Source organism: the organism of the source record quoted next, unplaced genomic scaffold (genome assembly GCF_019419815.1).
Source record: "Pyrus x bretschneideri cultivar Hongxiangsu unplaced genomic scaffold, Pyrus_bretschneideri_v1 Contig49, whole genome shotgun sequence".
NCBI classification, from domain to species: Eukaryota; Viridiplantae; Streptophyta; class Magnoliopsida; order Rosales; family Rosaceae; genus Pyrus; species Pyrus x bretschneideri.
The window spans coordinates 449,595-469,333 of NW_025999786.1; the positions used below are offsets into that span (position 1 = coordinate 449,595).

General features: G+C 40.0%; 1 protein-coding gene across 1 annotated transcript; it reads right to left on the reverse strand.

The window, feature by feature from the left end:
* Positions 1–8,856: 8,856 nt before the first annotated feature.
* Positions 8,857–9,357, reverse strand: LOC125470145. Its single transcript, XM_048568689.1, has one exon. The coding sequence runs from the start codon at positions 9,355–9,357 to the stop codon at positions 8,857–8,859; it is 501 nt and encodes a 166-aa protein (XP_048424646.1).
* Between the last annotated feature and the right edge of the window lie 10,382 nt (positions 9,358–19,739).

Consider the following 19,739-nt stretch of genomic DNA (forward strand, 5'->3'; position numbering starts at 1 on the left):
ATTCCTTGTTAACCCACATTATCCTCACCTAGCCTAATTTAGGACAGTCCACACCCTTGTTCTTAAAAGATAGTGAGCATGACTTAAATGAATTCCTTTTGAGTTACATTATGCAAGAAAATGAGTGTGGGGGAAGGAATGTTTGTTCTTAAGTTTATATGTATGTTTTGAGATTCAAAAGAAAAGAAAAAAAAAACCAAAAAAAAAGCTTGAAAAGATGTAAGAATGAGTGATTAAGTGTTGAATGTTGAAGAAGGGGTCCAAAACACCAAATTTGGCCCTAAATTGTCTAAATTTTCCCTTTTTGTTCAAAAGTTGAGTTTTCATTCAAAAGTGAATTCTAAGTTGATTCGAATGTTTTGCTCACTATTTCTTTAAGAACCTTTGTTTTCCATATCCCTTCTTTGTTAGCTAAACACCCCAAGCCCCATTACAACCTTTGACTTCTATCTTGAGTGTTGTGCATTTCAATTTGTAGAGTTTGAATTTGGTATGAGCATATGGTGTCACTGGTTCTCGCGTCTAAGTAGTAGCATTCCATTCATGAGATCATATCTAAACATGCTTATTAACTCCAGAAATTGCTTTCCTTGTGATACATATATGTGAGTGTTCGTTTTCATGTTTACATCAATCTTCTCACATATGACTAGATTAGGGTCTGTAGTTAGAAAATCTGAGTGAAAATTGAGTGCATATCTTGTAAGGAATTGAGCAAATTCTCTAAAGCATGTTACTACATTCAAAACATGGTTTTAAATGCTTAATTGTGAACTAGTATGTGGTGACTATGATTAAGAATGTACTTAAGTGTGAAGATGACTAAAATCTGTGGAGATAATGATTTTTTTAACATGTCATGTGCATTGAAAATCCCTGAGACCATTGTTGGAAGGTGTAGGTTGTGTTTTGTTCATTTTCTCTAGTTTCGTGTTCTTTTGTTGTTTTGTTTTGCTCGAGGACTAGCAAAAGCTAAGTGTGGGGGAATTTGATAGAAGCATATTTAGGCAACTTAGTTGGCTTGTTCTTGTGCATTTACGTTGTTATTTCTTAGTTCTTTAAGTCTTTTAAGTTATTTTCGTATGTTTTCAGATTCTAAGGGCTAAAGGAGCAAAGAAGTGCATTTTGGAGCCTTTTGGAGCACTTTTGGGCTAAGAATGGATAGCTTATGCTTGGAGCCAAAGTGTTGGACGAAATTGAAGGCCTTGTATGCACTTTAGGACATAAAACAAAAGGCCTAGCCCAATCAAACAATCCTTTAAGCCATGCAAAACCTCTAGCCCAATCAAACAATCCATCAAAGTCGTGCAAAACCACCATTCACACACACTTCACACAAACAACATCCTTTGCCGTGCTTCCCCTTGCATTTCCAGCATTCCACACCATCATTGCAGCCACATTCTTCCATTCCCCTTTCATCATTCAGCAACTTTTCCCATTCATCAACCCATGCATCCCCTCACCAATAAATCATTCAGCCACATGCACCCATAATCATTCAACCCTTGTTGCCGTGCACTCCCCCTTTATATTTCCAGCTTCCCACTTCATCATTGCACCACATTCTCTTCCATATTCCCTCTTTAATCCACATGCATTCATCATCATTCACCCTAGCTTTAATTCACATGCAAACACATTCATTTCCAGCACCAAACATCACCTTGCCGTGCATCCCATTCCATTTTCCAGTTTTTCTCCTTCATTGCAGCCACACTTCCACATGCATTCCCTCTTTAATCATTCTTTTCCTAGCTGTTTTTCCATCATTATTTCAGCCACATGCACTCTTAAACAATCAGCCACATATTCTCCCATTCCCCTTATAAAAACCCATGCATTCATACACAAAAACACACCATCTTCCCCTTTGAACAAGCTTGGCCGTGCATCCTCTTCATTTCCAGCATTCTTCCCTTCCATTTCACCACTCCCCATCCCTCCAAAACACTACCCAACCATTCCTCAATCCATTCCACATACAAACACATCCCAAAACCTATCCTTAGACCTTGTGCCGCAACAAAGAGGAGGAGAAGAGTGCTTAAACGTTCATACAATTCAAGTTTGAGTTGTTGGAATTTTTAGGTGCTTTCCTCTCCTTGATTTCAATGGTTAAAATTACTTATCTTTGTCTTGTACGTATGAGGAACTAAACCCCCCTTGGCTAAGGGGGGATTCAAAATACATGTTTATGCTTGCAATATGATTTGATTACTTCTAATTGCGTTTCATAAGTCGTGAATTCAATTTACTTATCTATGTGAATTACATTGATTTGTGTGTGTTGGTTGAGAGTGCACGATTAATCATCATGCGTAAATCTAATGCTAGGATATAAGGAAATTTCACCTAATCGTTATGGAATTATATTCACAAGTAGTAAAGGTTGATGATCTCAATCGCGTTAAGTAAATTCTTAGCATAAGTTTCATGCAATCATAGTAACAAGTGCTTCCTCAATGCTTATGGTTTTCAAAGAACTTAATGATTCTTGCTTGTATCTCTATTATGCAATCATGCAGGGGACTTGTGGGGAATGTTTTGGGTTGTCGTATGCAATCATCCAATTCAATAACGTTAGGAAAATCTTAGGGTTAATTAGTGCAATTCACGGTTAATCTGGGGCGTTGAGAATTCATGGTTTATTGAAAAGCAATTAGAAATCGTTTTGTGTGCAAGTATAACATGTGTGGAGATGAACCCCTTAGCTAGCTTCCCATCCATTAAATTCCATCAAATTCGTTTTTAAAAATCTGTTCGTTTTACAAAGTATTAAGTTTTGTTTCCAAATTCGTCAAAATCAAAATCCCCCTTTACTTGGAGGGTCAAATTAGTTAGAAATCAATTTAGTTTGTGTTTTTAGAGTATCTTGAGTCAAGTTATAACTATTTTCGTCCAAATTCCTCTCTAGTGCTTAAAACTGCTCAGAAAGTAGTTTTAAGGCAGTTTTGAATGTTTTCTTGCTGTTTTGAGTCTTTTGGTTTGTCTTAGTGTTTTAAACTTTAGTTTTGCATTCTTTGGGTCTAGTTTGGTGTCTTATATTGTGTTTTTACGTTTTTGAGTCAAATCCAAGTGATTAACAATCCCTCCTAATCCCCGGTCCAGAACGATCCCTACTTACATACTTCACTACAACTGATAAAAAGAGGGTTAATTTGTGTGCTTATAAATCTCACATCAGCGTTGGCTGCTTAGTCCTCTTCATTAGGAAAATTGTGGGCTGCCCCCAAGAGAGGAGATAAAGCAGATCAAGGAGGAGGCATTACCTTATTTGATCGCCGTAGTGGAGCCCGTTGTATGTGAAGGTAGGAAAAAGAGACCTTCCTCGCCTGCTCAAAACACTTCGGCTAAGAAAAAGCCAAAGACTTCTTCCGCTACTCGCGAAGGTTCGCCAGTTGCTCCCAAGCTTATGATTGACTTAACTTATCTTAAGGGTAAGAAAGATGAGGCAGCTAAATCCGTGTTGGTGACCTCTACCGTTTCAAAGGTGGCTAGTTCAATTGCTAATAGGATTGATCAGCGTAAAAGTTCCTCTGTGCCTCCAGTGCCGAAATTTGTGCCAAGACATCCATCTGGGGCTAAGTCTGGTTCACCTTTGGAGAAGCTTACTACTATGAAGAGTGACAAGGTGCCTTTGCCTACTAAAATGACGCTGAAACCTGTTATCTCTACTGCTGAGAAGAAGAAGATTGCTCGTGCGGACAGTTGCGAGAAATCCACCAAATCTATTTCTAGGGAAGCTGCTGAAATTTATGCGCTCTTGAGACCAGATCTGCTCAAGGACATGAATGTGTGTGCCAAGTTTGTTGATGGTGTCAAGGGGATTGTTGGCCCAAGTACATTTACGAAGCATACAACCGAGTATATGAGAACTACTCTACTGGCTATGATGCAGAAAATGGTGATTCTGGCAGCCGAGTCTATGTTCCTTGATCAAGAAGATACCAAGGCTGCCAAAGAAGTGGCAAGAACTGTGGCAACCGAAGATTATTCCTTGGTCGAGAAAGTCAAGAAGTTGGAATATGAGCTTGCTGCTTTGAAGGGGTCTAATATCTCTACCCCCACTTCTCTGCAGCTTGAGACCGTTTGCCAAGAGATCGTGGATTTGAAGACTAGGCTTAATGCGATCCAAGTAAAGTATGAAAGTGCAGAGAAAGAGATCGGGTGTTACATACCTCAGATTCAAGATCTTGAGCGTGCAGTGCTGGTACTGGCTTGTAGCATTGGCAGCGATCGTATTTTTACACTAATTCCTTAGCGTCTTGATGCATGGTAGGCCAATAGTAGCCTACGTTAAGGATCGGCCTCCGGAGTGATTTCCACAAACGCCTTCGAATGAGAATGATGTTCCATATGTAGTAACATGCTGCCTTTATTTGGAGCCTTCTAGACTCCAACTTTTCCGTGGGGAGTGTGTCATTGACCAGGTAGTCTATAATAGAACTTTGCTAGTTAAGAGTTATACTAACATGTGACACTTTGGTTGCCAGCTCCGCCTCTATGCTTGGCTTGTTTAGATACTCCACGGGGATAGAGCGTTTAAGTTGATGGTTGAGAGCGGAGCCTAGGCCAGCTAGCTCATCTATACGGGTGTTGTCTGCCCACGGAACTTGAGTAATATTGTAAGTCTGAAATGCCTCAAGTTGCTTACGTACTTTCTCTAGGTATTGCGTCATCCTTAGATGTTTTGCCATGTACTCCCTAATAGTTTGGCTGGTGATTAGCTGAGAATCGAAATAAATTACGAGCTTTCTCACCACCAAGTCTTTTCCTATTCGGAGGCCTGCTATTAGGGACTCGTATTCTACTTCGTTGTTGGATGCTTTGAAGCCTAGAATGATCGTCTGCTTGAGCATTGAACCATCTAAGGTGACAAGGACCACACTTGTTCCCCAGCCTTTGTAGTTGGATGCGTCGTCGACATGCAAATGCCAAAAGTCTCCATTGGCGGGAGCAGGCGTGGCTAAGGTGTGTTCAGCTACTTCTAGGGCGTCGTTGGGCCGCTCTATTGCATTACCCAAGCTAGGCGTGAATTCTGATATGAAGTCCGCCAAGGCTTGGGCCTTTATTGTCGTGAAGGGTTGGAAAACTAAACTGTATTGGCCAAGTTCCAATGTTCATTTCATCACTCGTTGAGAAGCATCTGAACCATGTAAGATTGATTATAGAGGATATTGAGTTATGACGATGACTGTATGAGCTTGAAAGTATGGTTAGAGCTTCCAAGCAGCAACAACTAGCACCAAAATTAACTTTTCGATCTTCGACTATCTAGTTTCCACATCGAGAAGAGCTTTAGAAATGTAGAATACTAGCAGTTGGGCCCTCAGTTATTCTCGTATGAGGGCAGAACTCACTGCTACTTCTGAGACTGCCAAGTAGATGTATAAGTCCTCCGCTGCTTCCAGCTTGGATAGTAAGGGAGGTGATATGAGATACTTCTTCAAGTCTTGGAAAGCTCTTTCACACTTTTCATCCCATTTGTCTCGTTGCGCCCTCTTGTTGGCCTTGAAAAAGGGCTTGCATTGAAAGAAAGCAGTTGAAGGTGAATGCTCGTCCGGTCAAGCTTTGGATCTCCGTCAAGGTGGTTAGAGATTTCATTTCTAGGATCTCTCGGATTTGCTTAGGATGTGCTTCGATTCCTCGTTGGGTTACTAGGTACCCTAAGAATTTGCCTGAAGATACTCCAAATGTGCATTTGGTGAGATTGAGCTTCATCTGGTACTTCCTAAGGATGCAGAAAGTTTCTGCCAGGTTGCCGATGTGGTCTAACCACTGCTTGCCCTTTACCATGATCTCGTCGAAATAAACCTCAATAATTACTCCAATTTGCTTCTTGAACATCATGTTTACTAACCTTTGGTAAGTGGCTCCCGCGTTCTTGAGGCCAAAGGGCATAACCTTGTAGCGTCATCCTTGGTTCTTTTGCCATGTACTCCCAGTAATTTGGTTGGTGATTAGCTGAGAATCGAAATGAATTACGAGCTTTCTCACCGCCAAGTCGTTTGCCATTCGGAGGCCTACTACTCGTACTCTGCTTCGTTGTTGGATGCTTTGAAGCCTAGAGTGATCATCTGCTCAAGCATTGAACCGTTTGGGGTGACAAGGACCACACTTACTCCCCAACCTTTGTAGTTGGATGTGTCGTCGACATGCAAATGCCAAAAGTCTCCATTGGCGAGAGCAGGCATGGCTAAGGTGTGTTCAGCTACTTCTGGGGCGTCATTGGGCCACTCTGTTGCGTTGCCCAAGCTAGGCGTGAATTCTGCTATGAAGTCCGCCAAGGCTTGGGCTTTTATTGTTGTGTAAGGTTAGAAAACTAAACCGTATTGGCCAAGTTCCAATGCCCATTTCATCACTCGTTGAGAAGCGTCTGAACCATGTAAGATTGATTATAGAGGATATTGAGTCATGACGATGACTGTATGAGCTTGAAAGTATGGTTTGAGCTTCTGAGTAGCAACAACTAACGCCACAATTAACTTTTCGATCTTCGACTATCTAGTTTCCATATTGAGAAGAGCTTTAGAAATATAGAATACCGTAGTTGGGCCCCTAGCTATTCTCGTATGAGGGCAAAGCTCACTGCTACTTTTGAGACTGCCAAGTAGATGTATAAGTCCTCCACTGCTTCTAACTTGGATAGTAAGGGAGGTGATGTGAGATACTTCTTCAAGTCTTGGAAAGCTCTTTCACACTCTTCATCCCATTTGTCTCGTTGTGCCTTCTTGATGGCCTTGAAAAATAGCTTGCATTGAAAGAAAGCAGTTGAAGGCGACTACTCGTCCGGTCAAGCTTTGGATCTCCTTCAAGGTGGTTGGAGATTTCATTTCTAGGATCTCTCGGATTTGCTTGGGATGTGCTTCGATACCTCGTTAGGTTACTAGGTACCCTAAAAATCTGCCTGAAGATACCTCAAATGTGCATTTGGTGAGATTGAGCTTCATCTTGTACTTCCTAAAGATGCAGAAAGTTTCTGCCAGGTTGCCAATAGTTACTCCAATTTGCTTCTTAAACATCATGTTTACTAACCTTTGGTTAATGGCTCCTGTGTTCTTGAGGTCAAAGGACATGACCTTGTAACAACATGTGCTTTACATAATCGCGAACGCGGTTTTCTCCTTGTTGGGCTCGTACATGGCTATTTGGTTATAGCTGGAGTATATGTCCAAGAAGCTAAGCAGCTGGTTCCCAGATGTTGAATCCAGCAATAGATCAATTCGGGGAAGCAGATAAGGATATTTTGGGCATGCTTTGTAGAGGTCGGTGTAGCCTACGCAAACCCTCCATTTGCTATTCTCTTTTTTCATGACTAACATGACGTTGGCAAGCCATACTAAATGTGTTATTTATTCTATGAATCCGGCCTCCAATAGCTTGTCAATTTCTGCTTTGATGATCGCCACTCGCTCGGGTGTGAAATGTCTCATTTTTTGGATCACCGGTTTGGCAACAGGTCAATGTGTAGCTGATGGCAAGCTACCTCAGAATCGATGCCGAGCATGTCGAAAGGTGACCATGCAAAGATATCATGATTTTCTCTAAGGAAAGCCGTGAGTTATTCTTTCTCAGCTAGGCTTAGACGTGAGCCGATTCTAGCCATCTTTTCCAGCTGCTAGGGATCAAGATTGATGTTTTCGGCGTCCTCTTCGGGTTTTCATCTTATCTCGTCTGCTTGGGCATCATTTTCTTGATCTGTTTGTTGTAATTGCTATTGGTAGCTTTTTCGTCCTTTTGGACCTTAGTAGCCTCTACGGGGGTAAAAATCTTCTTCTTTAATTCTTTTAATACTTGCACAGTGCATCATCGACATGCGGCCTAGTCAGCCTTGATTTCTTCGACTCCTCATCCCGAGATACGGAATCAGATTTTTTGATACTTGACAGAAGTGACGACATCCAACTTAATCAACCAAGGTCTCCTAAGAATCCTATTGTAGGGAGATGGGTCACTTACGATCGTGAACGTCTACTTTGAGACAGTCGACGATGTTTTCATGTCAAGTGTGATGTGGCCTATGGCAGTCGAGGTGTGCCTATTGAATCCGGTGAGCACCTCTGCTCGGTGTATGATTGTGTTTTTCAGGCCCATTTTTGAATTACTAAGAGCTAAAGTAGGTTGACTGCACTTCCATTATGAATCATCATTCTGTCAACTATAGTATAGGCTAGTTGGACAGATACTACTAGTGCGTCGTCATGTGGGAAGTTGACGCTTTCTTTATCCTGCTCAATGAAGCCAACAATGGGTCTAGGTTGGGTGTCGACTGCTTAGACCTATGAGACTAGTAGAGCCTGCTGGATCTTCTTCTTTTTGGAATTGTTGATGGCCTCTAAGTGCTCGGATTCGACAAAGATGACATTAATCCTAATCGTCTTGGCTGGCGGCTCTTCGTTATCATTTGCGTTCCTTTTAGGCTGCGCAGCTAGTTTGTCCAAGTATCTGTCGACCTTGCCTCCTTTCATGAGCTTCTTTAGGTAGTTCTTCCAAGTGTAGCAGTCGTCGGTTGTATGACTGTGTCCTCAATGGAATGTGCAATACTTGGTGTGATCTAGCTTGGAAGTATCTCATTTTGATTGTTTTAGCAACTTGAACCATGGCTCGTTCTTGATATCGCGAAGGATTTGGTAGATCAGGATTGAGAACTTAGAGTACTTCCTGGTTGTCGAGCCTTCCTTAGTCGTGGGTCGGTCCTTACGCTTGGCCTCCTACCTGCTTTTGCTAAACTGTTTTCCATCTTCCTTCTTTTGAGCCACCGCCGACTCTTTTCGAGACTGTTCGGGCACCTTTGTCTTCTCGTCAAGCCTTATCCCAAAGTACATGCTTCTCTGCCAGAGCAAAAGAGTCTACCTAAGTTAGATCTTCTTTCATGATCAACTTTCTGAACAGTAGGTGGTCTGCTAGGAGTCCTTTTTCGAAGGTTGCACTTGCTATCGAGTCGTCGCATTTAACTATCTTTGCCTTTTCTACTTTAAACCTTTTCACGTAGTCTTGGAATGACTCATTTGGGTTCTTCTTCACATTGAACAAGTGGTCGGACTTTTTTTTGATTGAGCGGTAAGATGAGTATTCTTTGGTAAAAACCAAAGAAAGATCGTCAAAACTCCCAATGAATCGTGGCGGTAGGGTGTGAAACCAATCTTGCGCCTCGCCTTGCAAAGTGGTGTCTAATATCTTACACATAAAAGCATCTTTGTTACGGTAAAGGACCATTGTGCTTTGGTAATGCTTCAAGTACCTATCTGGATCTCCATCTCCTTTGAAATATGTGAAATATGGCATGCTAAACTTGCGTAGAGGCTCTGCCTGCTCGATCTCATCTGTGAAGGGTGACCTACTTATGTCAGTCATGTCCTGTCATAGTGCTTCATTGGCCACTTTGTTGTATTGGAAATCATGCAATCGCTCTTTTAAGAGCCTCTTTACCTCTTCCTAAATTTGCCTTTGTTAGGGGTAGCGGAGCTCTTGTCTACCCCCGGTCTTAACCTGCTAGTCTAGGCTGCTCTTCTACATGTTGGGCTCGTCTATGCCGCTGCAATGGTGTATGTGATCCGTTCTTAGCAAGCAAGGGAGTTCTTCGTAAGATGCCGGTTAAACTTAAGTCGGATTGAGTGACTGCTTCTCTTCATTCGTCGTGCTGCCTACTCCGATGTGATGTGGATGGATGATGTTCCTTACGGGCCTAGCCATGCATGAACGCTTTGCTTGGAAGACTACTCATGTTGATTATCGAAGTGTGGCCCTAGCCGTGAGTGTATGCTCTTCCGCAGGCCTAGTCAAAAGTGCATGCTCCTCAATGAGTTAAGACGGAAGTGTACGCTATCTCGAGGGCAACTGCCTGAACCCTCGATTCATGGCTAGTCGAGTGGCTGTTTATCGGGACGCTGCTGGAAAGGTTCCTCATCTGCCTTTTCCTTACTTCGGGACACCTCGTCTGGGGCATGTTGGATCTCGGTGCGCTGCAAGAGCTGATTCACCAAGGTCGTTTGTTATGCAAGGGCTCTTGTCAGCTCTATGACTTGTCGAGACAAGTGTTGTTCGCCATTCGGATTCGAATAGCTTGGAAGGAATGCGTCTCCTTGAATAGTGGAAGTATGGTAGACTCTAGGCACAAGATTTGAGTTAGGAAATGTCAAATCCCCAGAGAGATATGATGAAAATGACCCCTGTTGATCGTAGGCTGAAGCCTAGACGGTTGAACCAATCTTAGACCGATTTGGGCTGCTTAGAAGGCCACGGGAGCAGGCTAAGCCATGAGAGCAAGCTAAATCACAGAAGTTAGCTACTCGGCGTGTGGCGCACATGGGTGCGAAGCTAGGGCTTGTGTTGGGCTTGAATGGCACTGCTTAGGCCGTGGTTATGGTGCCTTAGGCCATGGTTGTGGTGCTGTGGGCCTTGCCAAGGGTAACGCCATGGTGGCCACTGTGGTGGTTACCATAGTGGTGCCCTGTAGGGGTGGTGCCACTTCACTCATTATTGTGTTGAGCCTTATAGATCGCCATGGCCATAATCCTTGAACGTTGGAATTTCCATTCGTCGAGGTTTCCGAATCTCTTGCCGTTGTACTTTTCTTTTACATTTTATCGAAGAATTTTTAGAAATAAAAATTCCAAGAATTAGAACATACGAAAAATCTACAAATAAACAAGAAAGCGAAAAACCTTGAATGCGAGAGTCTTCTACGAGCGTTTGATCACGACTTTCAATGAACGCACCAATTTGTGGATGCAAATTTCTTCTTTCTTGTTCTTGGATGAAAATGCACCTGCAAAAACAATTAACACCTTAGGTCAAGGCCAAGAGCCTTATGCACCCACGATGAATGGGGGGCTTTGGTCGAAGAACCTCTGATGCCAAAGTTAGAATTTTGAGAGAAAAGTGTTTAGAGAATTTTGCAAGAAGCTTGGAATTCAACTTAGGTTTTTGGAGAAAATGAAGTGGTATTTATAAGGGATGGCCGGCCCTATTAGGAGAATGGGGACCGGCCATATAAGGTATTTTTTTATGTTAATTACCATCAATTAGCTAATTAATAAATTAATTGAGTAATAAATCAATTAATTAGCTAACTAATATAATTTGAAAGAAATAATTTGGGAGTTACCTTGTGGAGAGGATTTGATGAGGATGGATGAAATATGTTTTGAATAAATACCTATTTTGATCACTTTTGATCTTGATTGAGTGGTGATTGCCTGCTACTCGTGCGTAGGAGTTTTGATGTGCCTCGAAGGTAATCTTGTCTTTTTAACCCAAAAATCCACGTGTCACCTCCATATTTTTGTTGATTATTTTTTACTCCACAAATACATTTCGATATATACATTTAGATACATTAACTAAGTCTTTCAAGTTTGAAGAATGTTAAATAAAATTAATAAAGTAAATAAAAAAACTTGTTTTTTTGGGTCAAAAAATAAATTAAAATTTGTATGTTAATAAATTTAAATATTTAATGGGAGACATTAAATAAAATGCACATTAATTATTTTGAATTAAGGACACATCAAGGGACTATAATCAATGTCACATCCCGACCTGGGGGGACCACTTCCCGAGCCCGCTCCGCCACTATAGCACGATATTGTCCGCTTTGGGCTCCGACCACGCCCTCACGGTTTTGTTTTTGGGAACTCACATGAGAACTTCCCGATGGATCACCCATCCTGAAAATGCTCTCGCACGCTACTTGCTTAACTTTGGAGTTCCGATGGAACCCGAAGCCAGTGAGCTTCCAAAAGGCCTCGTATTAGGTAGGGATGGGAATATACATATGAGGATCATTCCCCTGGGCGATGTGGGATGTCACAATCCACCCCCCTTAAGGGCCCGACGTCCTCGTCAGCACACCACGGCCAGGGTTAGGCTCAGATACCAAATTGTCACATCCCGACCCGAGGGGGACCACTTCCCGGGCCCGCTCCACCACTGTAGTACGATATTGTCCGCTTTGGGCTCCGACCACGCCCTCACAGTTTTGTTTCTGGGAACTCACATGAGAACTTCCCGATATGTCACCCATCTTGAAAATGCTCTCGCGCGCTACTCGCTTAACTTCGGAGTTCTGATGGAACCCGAAGCCAGTGAGCTCCCAAAAGGCTTCGTGTTAGGTAGGGATGGGAATATACATATAACGATCACTCCCCTGGGCAATGTGGGAACTCATGAGCAACTTCTCGATGGGTCACCCATCCTAGGAATGCTCTCGCGTGCTACTCGCTTAACTTCGGAGTTCCGATGGAACCCAAAGCCAGTGAGCTCCCAAAAGGCCTCGTGTTAGGTAGGGATGGAAATATACATATAAGGATCACTCCCCTGGGCGATGTGGGAACTCACGAGCAACTTCCTAGTGGGTCACCCATCATGGGATTGCTCTAACCCCTTTCTCGCTTAACTTCGGAGTTCCTACGGAACACAAAGCCAGTGAGCTCCCAAAAGCATCGTGTTACGTAGGGATGAGAATATACATATAAGGATCACTCTCCTGTACGATGTGGGATGTCACAATCAATATATAATCTAACAACAGATTTATTTTAAATTTTATTCTTCTTGAAGGTTAAAGTTAAAAAAACCCCATTATTAAATTTTGAAAGGGTTGGCGAATAATAATTCAATGCCATTGACTTTTAGGAATAATTAACTATATATATATATATATATATATAATTTACGGTTGAAAAGGAAACTTGAGCTTAGATAAGGTAGATTAGGTACTCCAAGTGGGAGTCTTAATAAATGATTAAAAGTTTGTCTTCTCTCAAAGCTTACCTTCTAAATTTGTGGAATTATATTTGAGGGAAAGCATGAAGAGATTCGATTGTTACTTACATAAGAATTACAATATCGAAAAAAAAATTCAGAATGATGTTTGAAGGTTCTTCAAACAAGTAAAATAACATCATACTCAAAAAAATAAATGAAGTGGGAATCGAATTATTCCAGTGCTTCTCAATAAAAACAAACTATTGTGTGTGACAGTTAAATATACCATCTGGCATCTTAAATGCCTAGATAATGTTACCACAAAATCACTTTAACCAAATTATAATACATGTATTTATTTAGTATTAAGTACGATATTTGTCATTTAGGTTTAGGGATTTGTATGCTAATATAAATACTATTTTTAATCCATTTAATATTTATCTACACAAAGAAGTTAGAGAATATGATGAAACTCATAATGGACTAGTCATAATTATATTCGAATTTCCCTTTGACAATAATTAAACCTAATAAAACCTGTGGAGAGAAATGTCTGAATACTATTTAACTACTCAAATCACAAACCCAGTTTCAGGTTCAGTACTTTGACTAGAACACTTGAGTGTTATTTTGCCCATGCATCTTTTGCTACCTCCAAATATATGAAGCTCGCCAACCAAGTTGGATTCGGATCGATTGTAGCTACCAGCTAGCTAGCTGACCAATGAGGGTTTTGAAAAGTGGGTGAGCAAGTGGCTATATTATTATACAATATGCCCAGATCGATAGTACTATGTAATGACCAAGTTCCAATTAGTTGATGCAGAGGGGAGTGGATGACAAAGAATAATAGGAAAGAAATTAGTAAGGTTTCCCAAATAGGCAGTCATACGAGGATTGGGCACCCAGACACCCTCGACCGTAAAAAGGACATTTCCTCTGTCTCCTCTACTTTGCTACAAATAGTCAGCTAATTAGATGGAAGTTGTAACTGTCACCTCACCTATGTATTATATACGTCCACCTCAGTTCTCGACCAAAACAAAGAAAATGGGTAACCAAAACAGAAACAATATATATAGTTTCAATACCTTATCTTTTAATTAGTTTACTGATTATTAATCTCGTACCACTATGGTATGTCGGTATGCACTTCCTTTTCTGAATAATTTAAATAATAAAAAGTATATTAAGTATAAAGGCTGCAGAGAGAAACTATTGAATATGTATGTGTATCAGATGGCAAGAAAGAGATATTTTTTTCAGAAGGTTTCAATACTTGAAGTGTTTCATATCAAGTGGAGTAAGGGTAAATTAATAGTTATGTATAAAAGAAAATATTCTACCACTATCAGAAAATAAGGCTTGCTCTACAAAATATTGCCCGACAGAGAAGATTTCGTCAGGTAAAGGCTCTTTACTCGACGGATTTTTTAGTTAGTAGAGCAAAGTTGGTTAACATTTGAGGTTTAATTAAACCTTTTACGAGACGAACAAGTTCTTAGGGTAAGGCTACATTTGTTAAGCAAGTTCTCAATGCCAAGAGAAATAAAATGGCGTGTAATTACCTGAAGGTTTGTGCAACGACAAAATGGATTGTCGCTAGGTCAACTTTAACCAACGAACAGTTTTGTCATCTCACTGTTTCCCTGCGTTGCACATAGGCTTAATTAGGTTTTAAGCTTAATTACAATTTAGGGTTTAGGGCGATCAACCTTTTCCAACAGCATCAAACTGCCCATACTATTTGCTTCAATTATAGTGGACTAGAGAGTAGTATTTGTGGTAAAAATCCAAGAAGTAGGTGCCAGAAGAGGAAGGAGCGCGGTAGCCAATTGTGGGGGTGTGCGGTGCACATCCATAAGATTTATAATGGTAATATTAGAACTAGTAGTTGGAAGGGATATAAACATGTTTGCATATACTTCAAGATCTCCTACGCCAAGAATTTCCCAAAAAAAAAAACATTCGGAGATTAGGTAACAAGAAGAAATTGTTTGACGGTTAGAAACGAAAAATCACAATTTAATGGTCGTTTTAACTCTGATTTCGTTGATTTTTTGCAAATAGAATCCTCAACTCTAGTAGAATACAATGAACGAATCTGACCATTAATTCAAAATATTTAAACTAGTGGATAAAACTAAAGCTTACATTCTACTTAATGGAAGTATAGAATAAACTCTAAGTGCTTTGGAATCCATTCTTTTGATGGGACATGCCTTCTACAAAACTAGTTTCCACGATCTAACCATCAAACATGTTTGCATATACTTCGAGATCATCTACACCAATAATCATCCCAAAAAAATGTTCGGAGATTAGGTAACTGGACAAAATCACTCAACAGTTTGAAACAAAAAATTATGATTTAAGGGTCGTCTTAAGTCCCATTTTGTTGATTTTTTCAAGGACAATCTTCAACCCTTGAAGAATACGATGAATAAACTCAATCACCAATTTAAAATATTTAAACTAGTGGATACAACAAAAACTACATTCTACTTAATGGAAGTATAGAATAAACTCTAAGTGTTTTGGAGTCTATTCTTTTGACGAGACATGCATTCTATGAAACTAGTTTTTACGATCCAACCAACAAACATGTTTGCATATACTTCGAGATATCCTACACTAAGAATCATCCAAAAAAATATGTTTAGAGATTAGGTAACCGGGATGACATCATTTGATAGTCAAAAACGAAAAATCACGATTTAATTGTCATTTTGACACCGATTTTGTTGATTTTTTACAAATATAATCATCCACCCAATAATACGATGAACAGATCCAATCATCCATTTAAAATGTTTAAACTAGTGGATACAACAAAAGCCTACATTCTACTTAATGGAAGTATAGAATAACCCCTAATTGTTTTGAAATCCATTCTTTTGACGAGACACGCATTATACGAAACTAGTTGTACGATCCAACCGTCAAACATGTTTGCATATACTTTGAGACATCTTACGCCAACAAACGTTCGGAGATTAGGTAACGAGCTGATCATTTGTAGGTTATAAACAAAAAATCACGATCTAGTGGTCGTTTTTAACTCTGATTTCTTGAGTTTTACAAGGCCCCAAATTGAGAGTAAAAGCACACGCTAAATTAACTTGATAATCAAGTTCAATGAAATTTTTTTTTTAACTGTTTGAACTTAATTAATGTTCAAAACTAGAGAATTGATTTTTTTTTTTTTTTTTTATTTTGGTGTGCTTTTAGAAAAAATGTTTTTTGGTTCCAAAAGCACTTAAAGTGCTTTATGCAAGAAACACTAGTTATGTGCTTCTTCCATGAAGCAATTTAAGTGATTTTCCAAGATTTACTTACATATTTCCTAAAGATTGGTTCTAAAAGCATTTTCACTAAAAGCGCTTCAATCATTTTAAAAGCACATCCAAACAAGTTTTATGTCTTTGTCGGGTCAGCTTTCTAAATTACGTATTGAGTTAGACATTGTAGTGATGGGGTGGGTATAGTGGTGGTGGGGTGGGGGATGATGTAGTGAGGTGGCACGGTGGTGGTGGGGTGGGGGGACGACGTACTAGGAAATTGATTAAATTTGTGAAGTTTGTAGGACATTTATGAAAATTTATGAAATTTGTAGGAAATGTTTAAATTTGGTAAAATTTTAGAAATATTTGAAATTGTAGGGAATTTATGAAAATTTGTGAAATGTGTATAAAATATGAAAATTATGCGTGAAATTGTAGGCGATTTATGAAAATTTGTGAAATTTGCAGGAAATATTTAAATTTGGTAAAATTTTAGATCCCTGATACCGTGCTTAGGATCCCTGACACCATGCTTCATCTACGTCTTAGCTGCACAGTGGATTGGCCCACGATGTTGGGACCGTAGTATGGACCCATTGCCCTTTGAAGTGGGAAGCCTTGAGAGCAATGCCGGAGGATAAGAAGAAGGGATGTTGCATGAGTTGTCGATTAGTATTGTCAACTTTTAATAGTAATTTTTTTTTTTTGTTGAATAAACTGTAGTATTATTAATAATTTCATACTATTTTAATATTTTTTATATTTTCATTTGACCTATAATGTTGAAAACCTCGATGTAGAGCATACCACCTACCTACAAGAGCTCTTCATTAAGTGATACTCTGAGTGGAAGAGCGACCTCTACAAACATTTTGAGTCTTTTTAAGATGTGAAGACCACTCTCGAAGAAGGCTATCCTAAGAAATTGGTGGAGCGTCCAGAGGAATGGGAGTGGCTATACAGGCATTTTCAGCTCTCGAAGTTTTTGGTAAGTATAATAATATTTTATGTTTTTTTTAATATACGCGCTAATATGTACATTTTGTTTTTAACATAAGAGATCTAAGGCAAACATGAAAAGTAGGTCGAAAAAGAAACTTCTCTACCACTCCGGTTCAAGGCCTTCTCCTATATGTTGGAGAAGCGATGAGAAGTAAAAGTATGTTATTTCTAACGAACTTTTTTAACATTCTTTAACCTTTTTTTCTTTTCAAGATGGTTCTATGTTTGCAGAGATCGACATGTTGAAGGAAGTTTATGCTTTGCCCGAGGATGAAATGGCTCAGCAGCTCCATGTAAGTTTATATAAATGTTACTTTTCTTTCATTTATAAATATTATAAATATTAGTATGTATTTTCTTATTACAAGCTACCAGTCTTCTCCAAAAGGTGGCATCGCAGCTTCCCTTGGACACTCCTATCGAGGACATGACTCTGATCAAGGATGCGGGTTTTTAGTTCATGACCTGAGAGGCTGGATCAAACCCTCAGTCTTAAGCCTGGTAGAGTTTAATAAGGGATGGGGAATGTGCGATACCAGGTCCATTGGGCTTCATTTAAGGAGATGAGATGATTAAGATGGCAAAAGGACCAAAGGCCCATTCCTCTATGTGTGATCGGACCTATAGGATGTGGGAGAGAGTGTCATTGACTTGAATCATCTCTCTATATAAGGCAACAATTAGCTCATTTCTCATTATGGTTTTTGGTGGTTCATTTCTAGAACAAGAGAGGAGGGCAACTCTTCCTCTCTAACATCAAGGGCCGGCCCTTAGAGAAGAGATTACTAGTCTCCATCTCTCTTCTAAGCACATCCACCTCAAATCACTAGAGGTATGCTGAATTTGGAGGTTGCCTCTTTTGGCAACTTACGGAAAAGCTATGGAGGGGGATCCAAGAAGATTCAATGGAGAAAGCTACATGGATGTTCCATGAAGATTCAACGAGGACAAGACAAGGTTCTAAGGAGCATAGGAACATGTTGGAGAGGCCATTACATTGGCTCAAAATGGAATACATCTCTCTCTCTCTCTCTCTCTCTCTCTCTCTCTCTCTCTCTCTCTCTCCCCTTCCACTTGTTTAACAATGATTTAATTTGATACATCAACCATTAGGCCTGTGCATCTTGAAGGGGATTTAGTTCTGATTAGTAATTTTTTTTAATGCTTGTGTTGCCTTGCTTTAACCTAGTGATCTTTCCCTTTTTTTGTATTAGTTTTGACTAATCATTTTGGCATTATTCTGGAAGATCTTTTCCAACGATTGAGTTTCAGGGCATTATTCTGGAATATTTTATTTTCTAAAGATTGAGTTTCAGGGCATATCGCCAACGGTATTTTTCTGCAAATAGGTCTGACGTGGCCTAGTTCCTCACATTGACGACAAATAGGAACAAACTTTCTTTCAGTTGAAGAAGTGGTTCCAAGTGAGATAGACTGAGAACTCTTCACAAACCTTGTTCCTGCTAGTGCATCAGTTGAGCACTCACCAGCAAAATCAAGTTCACTTTTATGACAACATGGTTTACCCAATTTCAGCATTTTGTCAACTTTTTCAGCACCAATAGTGAGTTTGAACAATTTTATTTTTCTGCCTCTTGCAAATCTCCCAACAGTTTCTCTTTGCTTTCACAAATAGAGATGCAACTTTCCTCAAGTGATTCTACCTGAGTAGATAGCTTGTCACTCAGCAAAACATGATCAATGATTTTTTATTTCAAGTAGAGCACTTTTTTCATCCTGCTCTTTCCTTGCATTTCTGAGAGTGTCATTCTCAGCCTGCAACTCCTTGTCCCTTCTATCCAGCTCAATGTATTATTTCTTTGTGGTACAAGCCAAGTGAACGAACCTATCATATTTGATGCACAGCTTGGAGTAGGGAGCCACTGTGTGATTTTTAGGGAACACTTCATCATCACCCGAGAAATCCTCTAAAGTAGCATCGACAAACTCTCTGTTTGATTCTATATCACTGAATAATTCTTCTACAGCGGCAACTAGATCAACAGTCCCTTCTTCATCATCTGTTGAGCAGTGAGAGTAGTGAGATTCTTCACTGTCACTTTCTTCCCAAGTTTTTTCATGACCTTTTCCTTTCTAGCTGACCATCTTCTATTATTTGCACAAGCAACCGTTAGATGTCCAATGCGACCACAGGTAAAGCATTTTCTATCTTCATTTGTACAAGAATTTTCTCGGTTTGTTGAAAATTTGAATTGCTTCTTCTCATTGAATCTTCTTCCTTCAGTCCGGCCTCATGGATCTTTTGAAGTGCTGTCATTTCTTCTGCAATCTCTCCCCTTGTCCTTGATAATCCTCCCGAAATTTTTAATAAACAGTGTCAAGTCTTCCTGAAGATCTTCAGTCAACTTTGGTTGTTGCAGACTGATCTTTTGTGCCTTTCGGAGCACTGTTTCTTGCTCCTTTTCGAGTATCCTTCTTCAATCTCAAGTTCCATCTCAAAGGCTTTCAGTTTTCCCACCACCATGCCAAAACTGACTTCTTCTAACCTTTCGAGGGACTCTGAAAAATACTCAGTTTCATTCATCCCTTAGTTCTTCAAACTTTGAGAGGATAACCTGCAACTTCACAGTTCTCACTTGTTTGTCTCCTTCATGCACCACTTTCTGTTTTTTTCACGCTTCATTAATTTCACTTGGAGAAAAAAAGAAAAAAGAAAAAATCAATGAATCATCAAAATGACCTCTCAGCCGAAGCTGAGAGGATGACGGTGACAGAGCC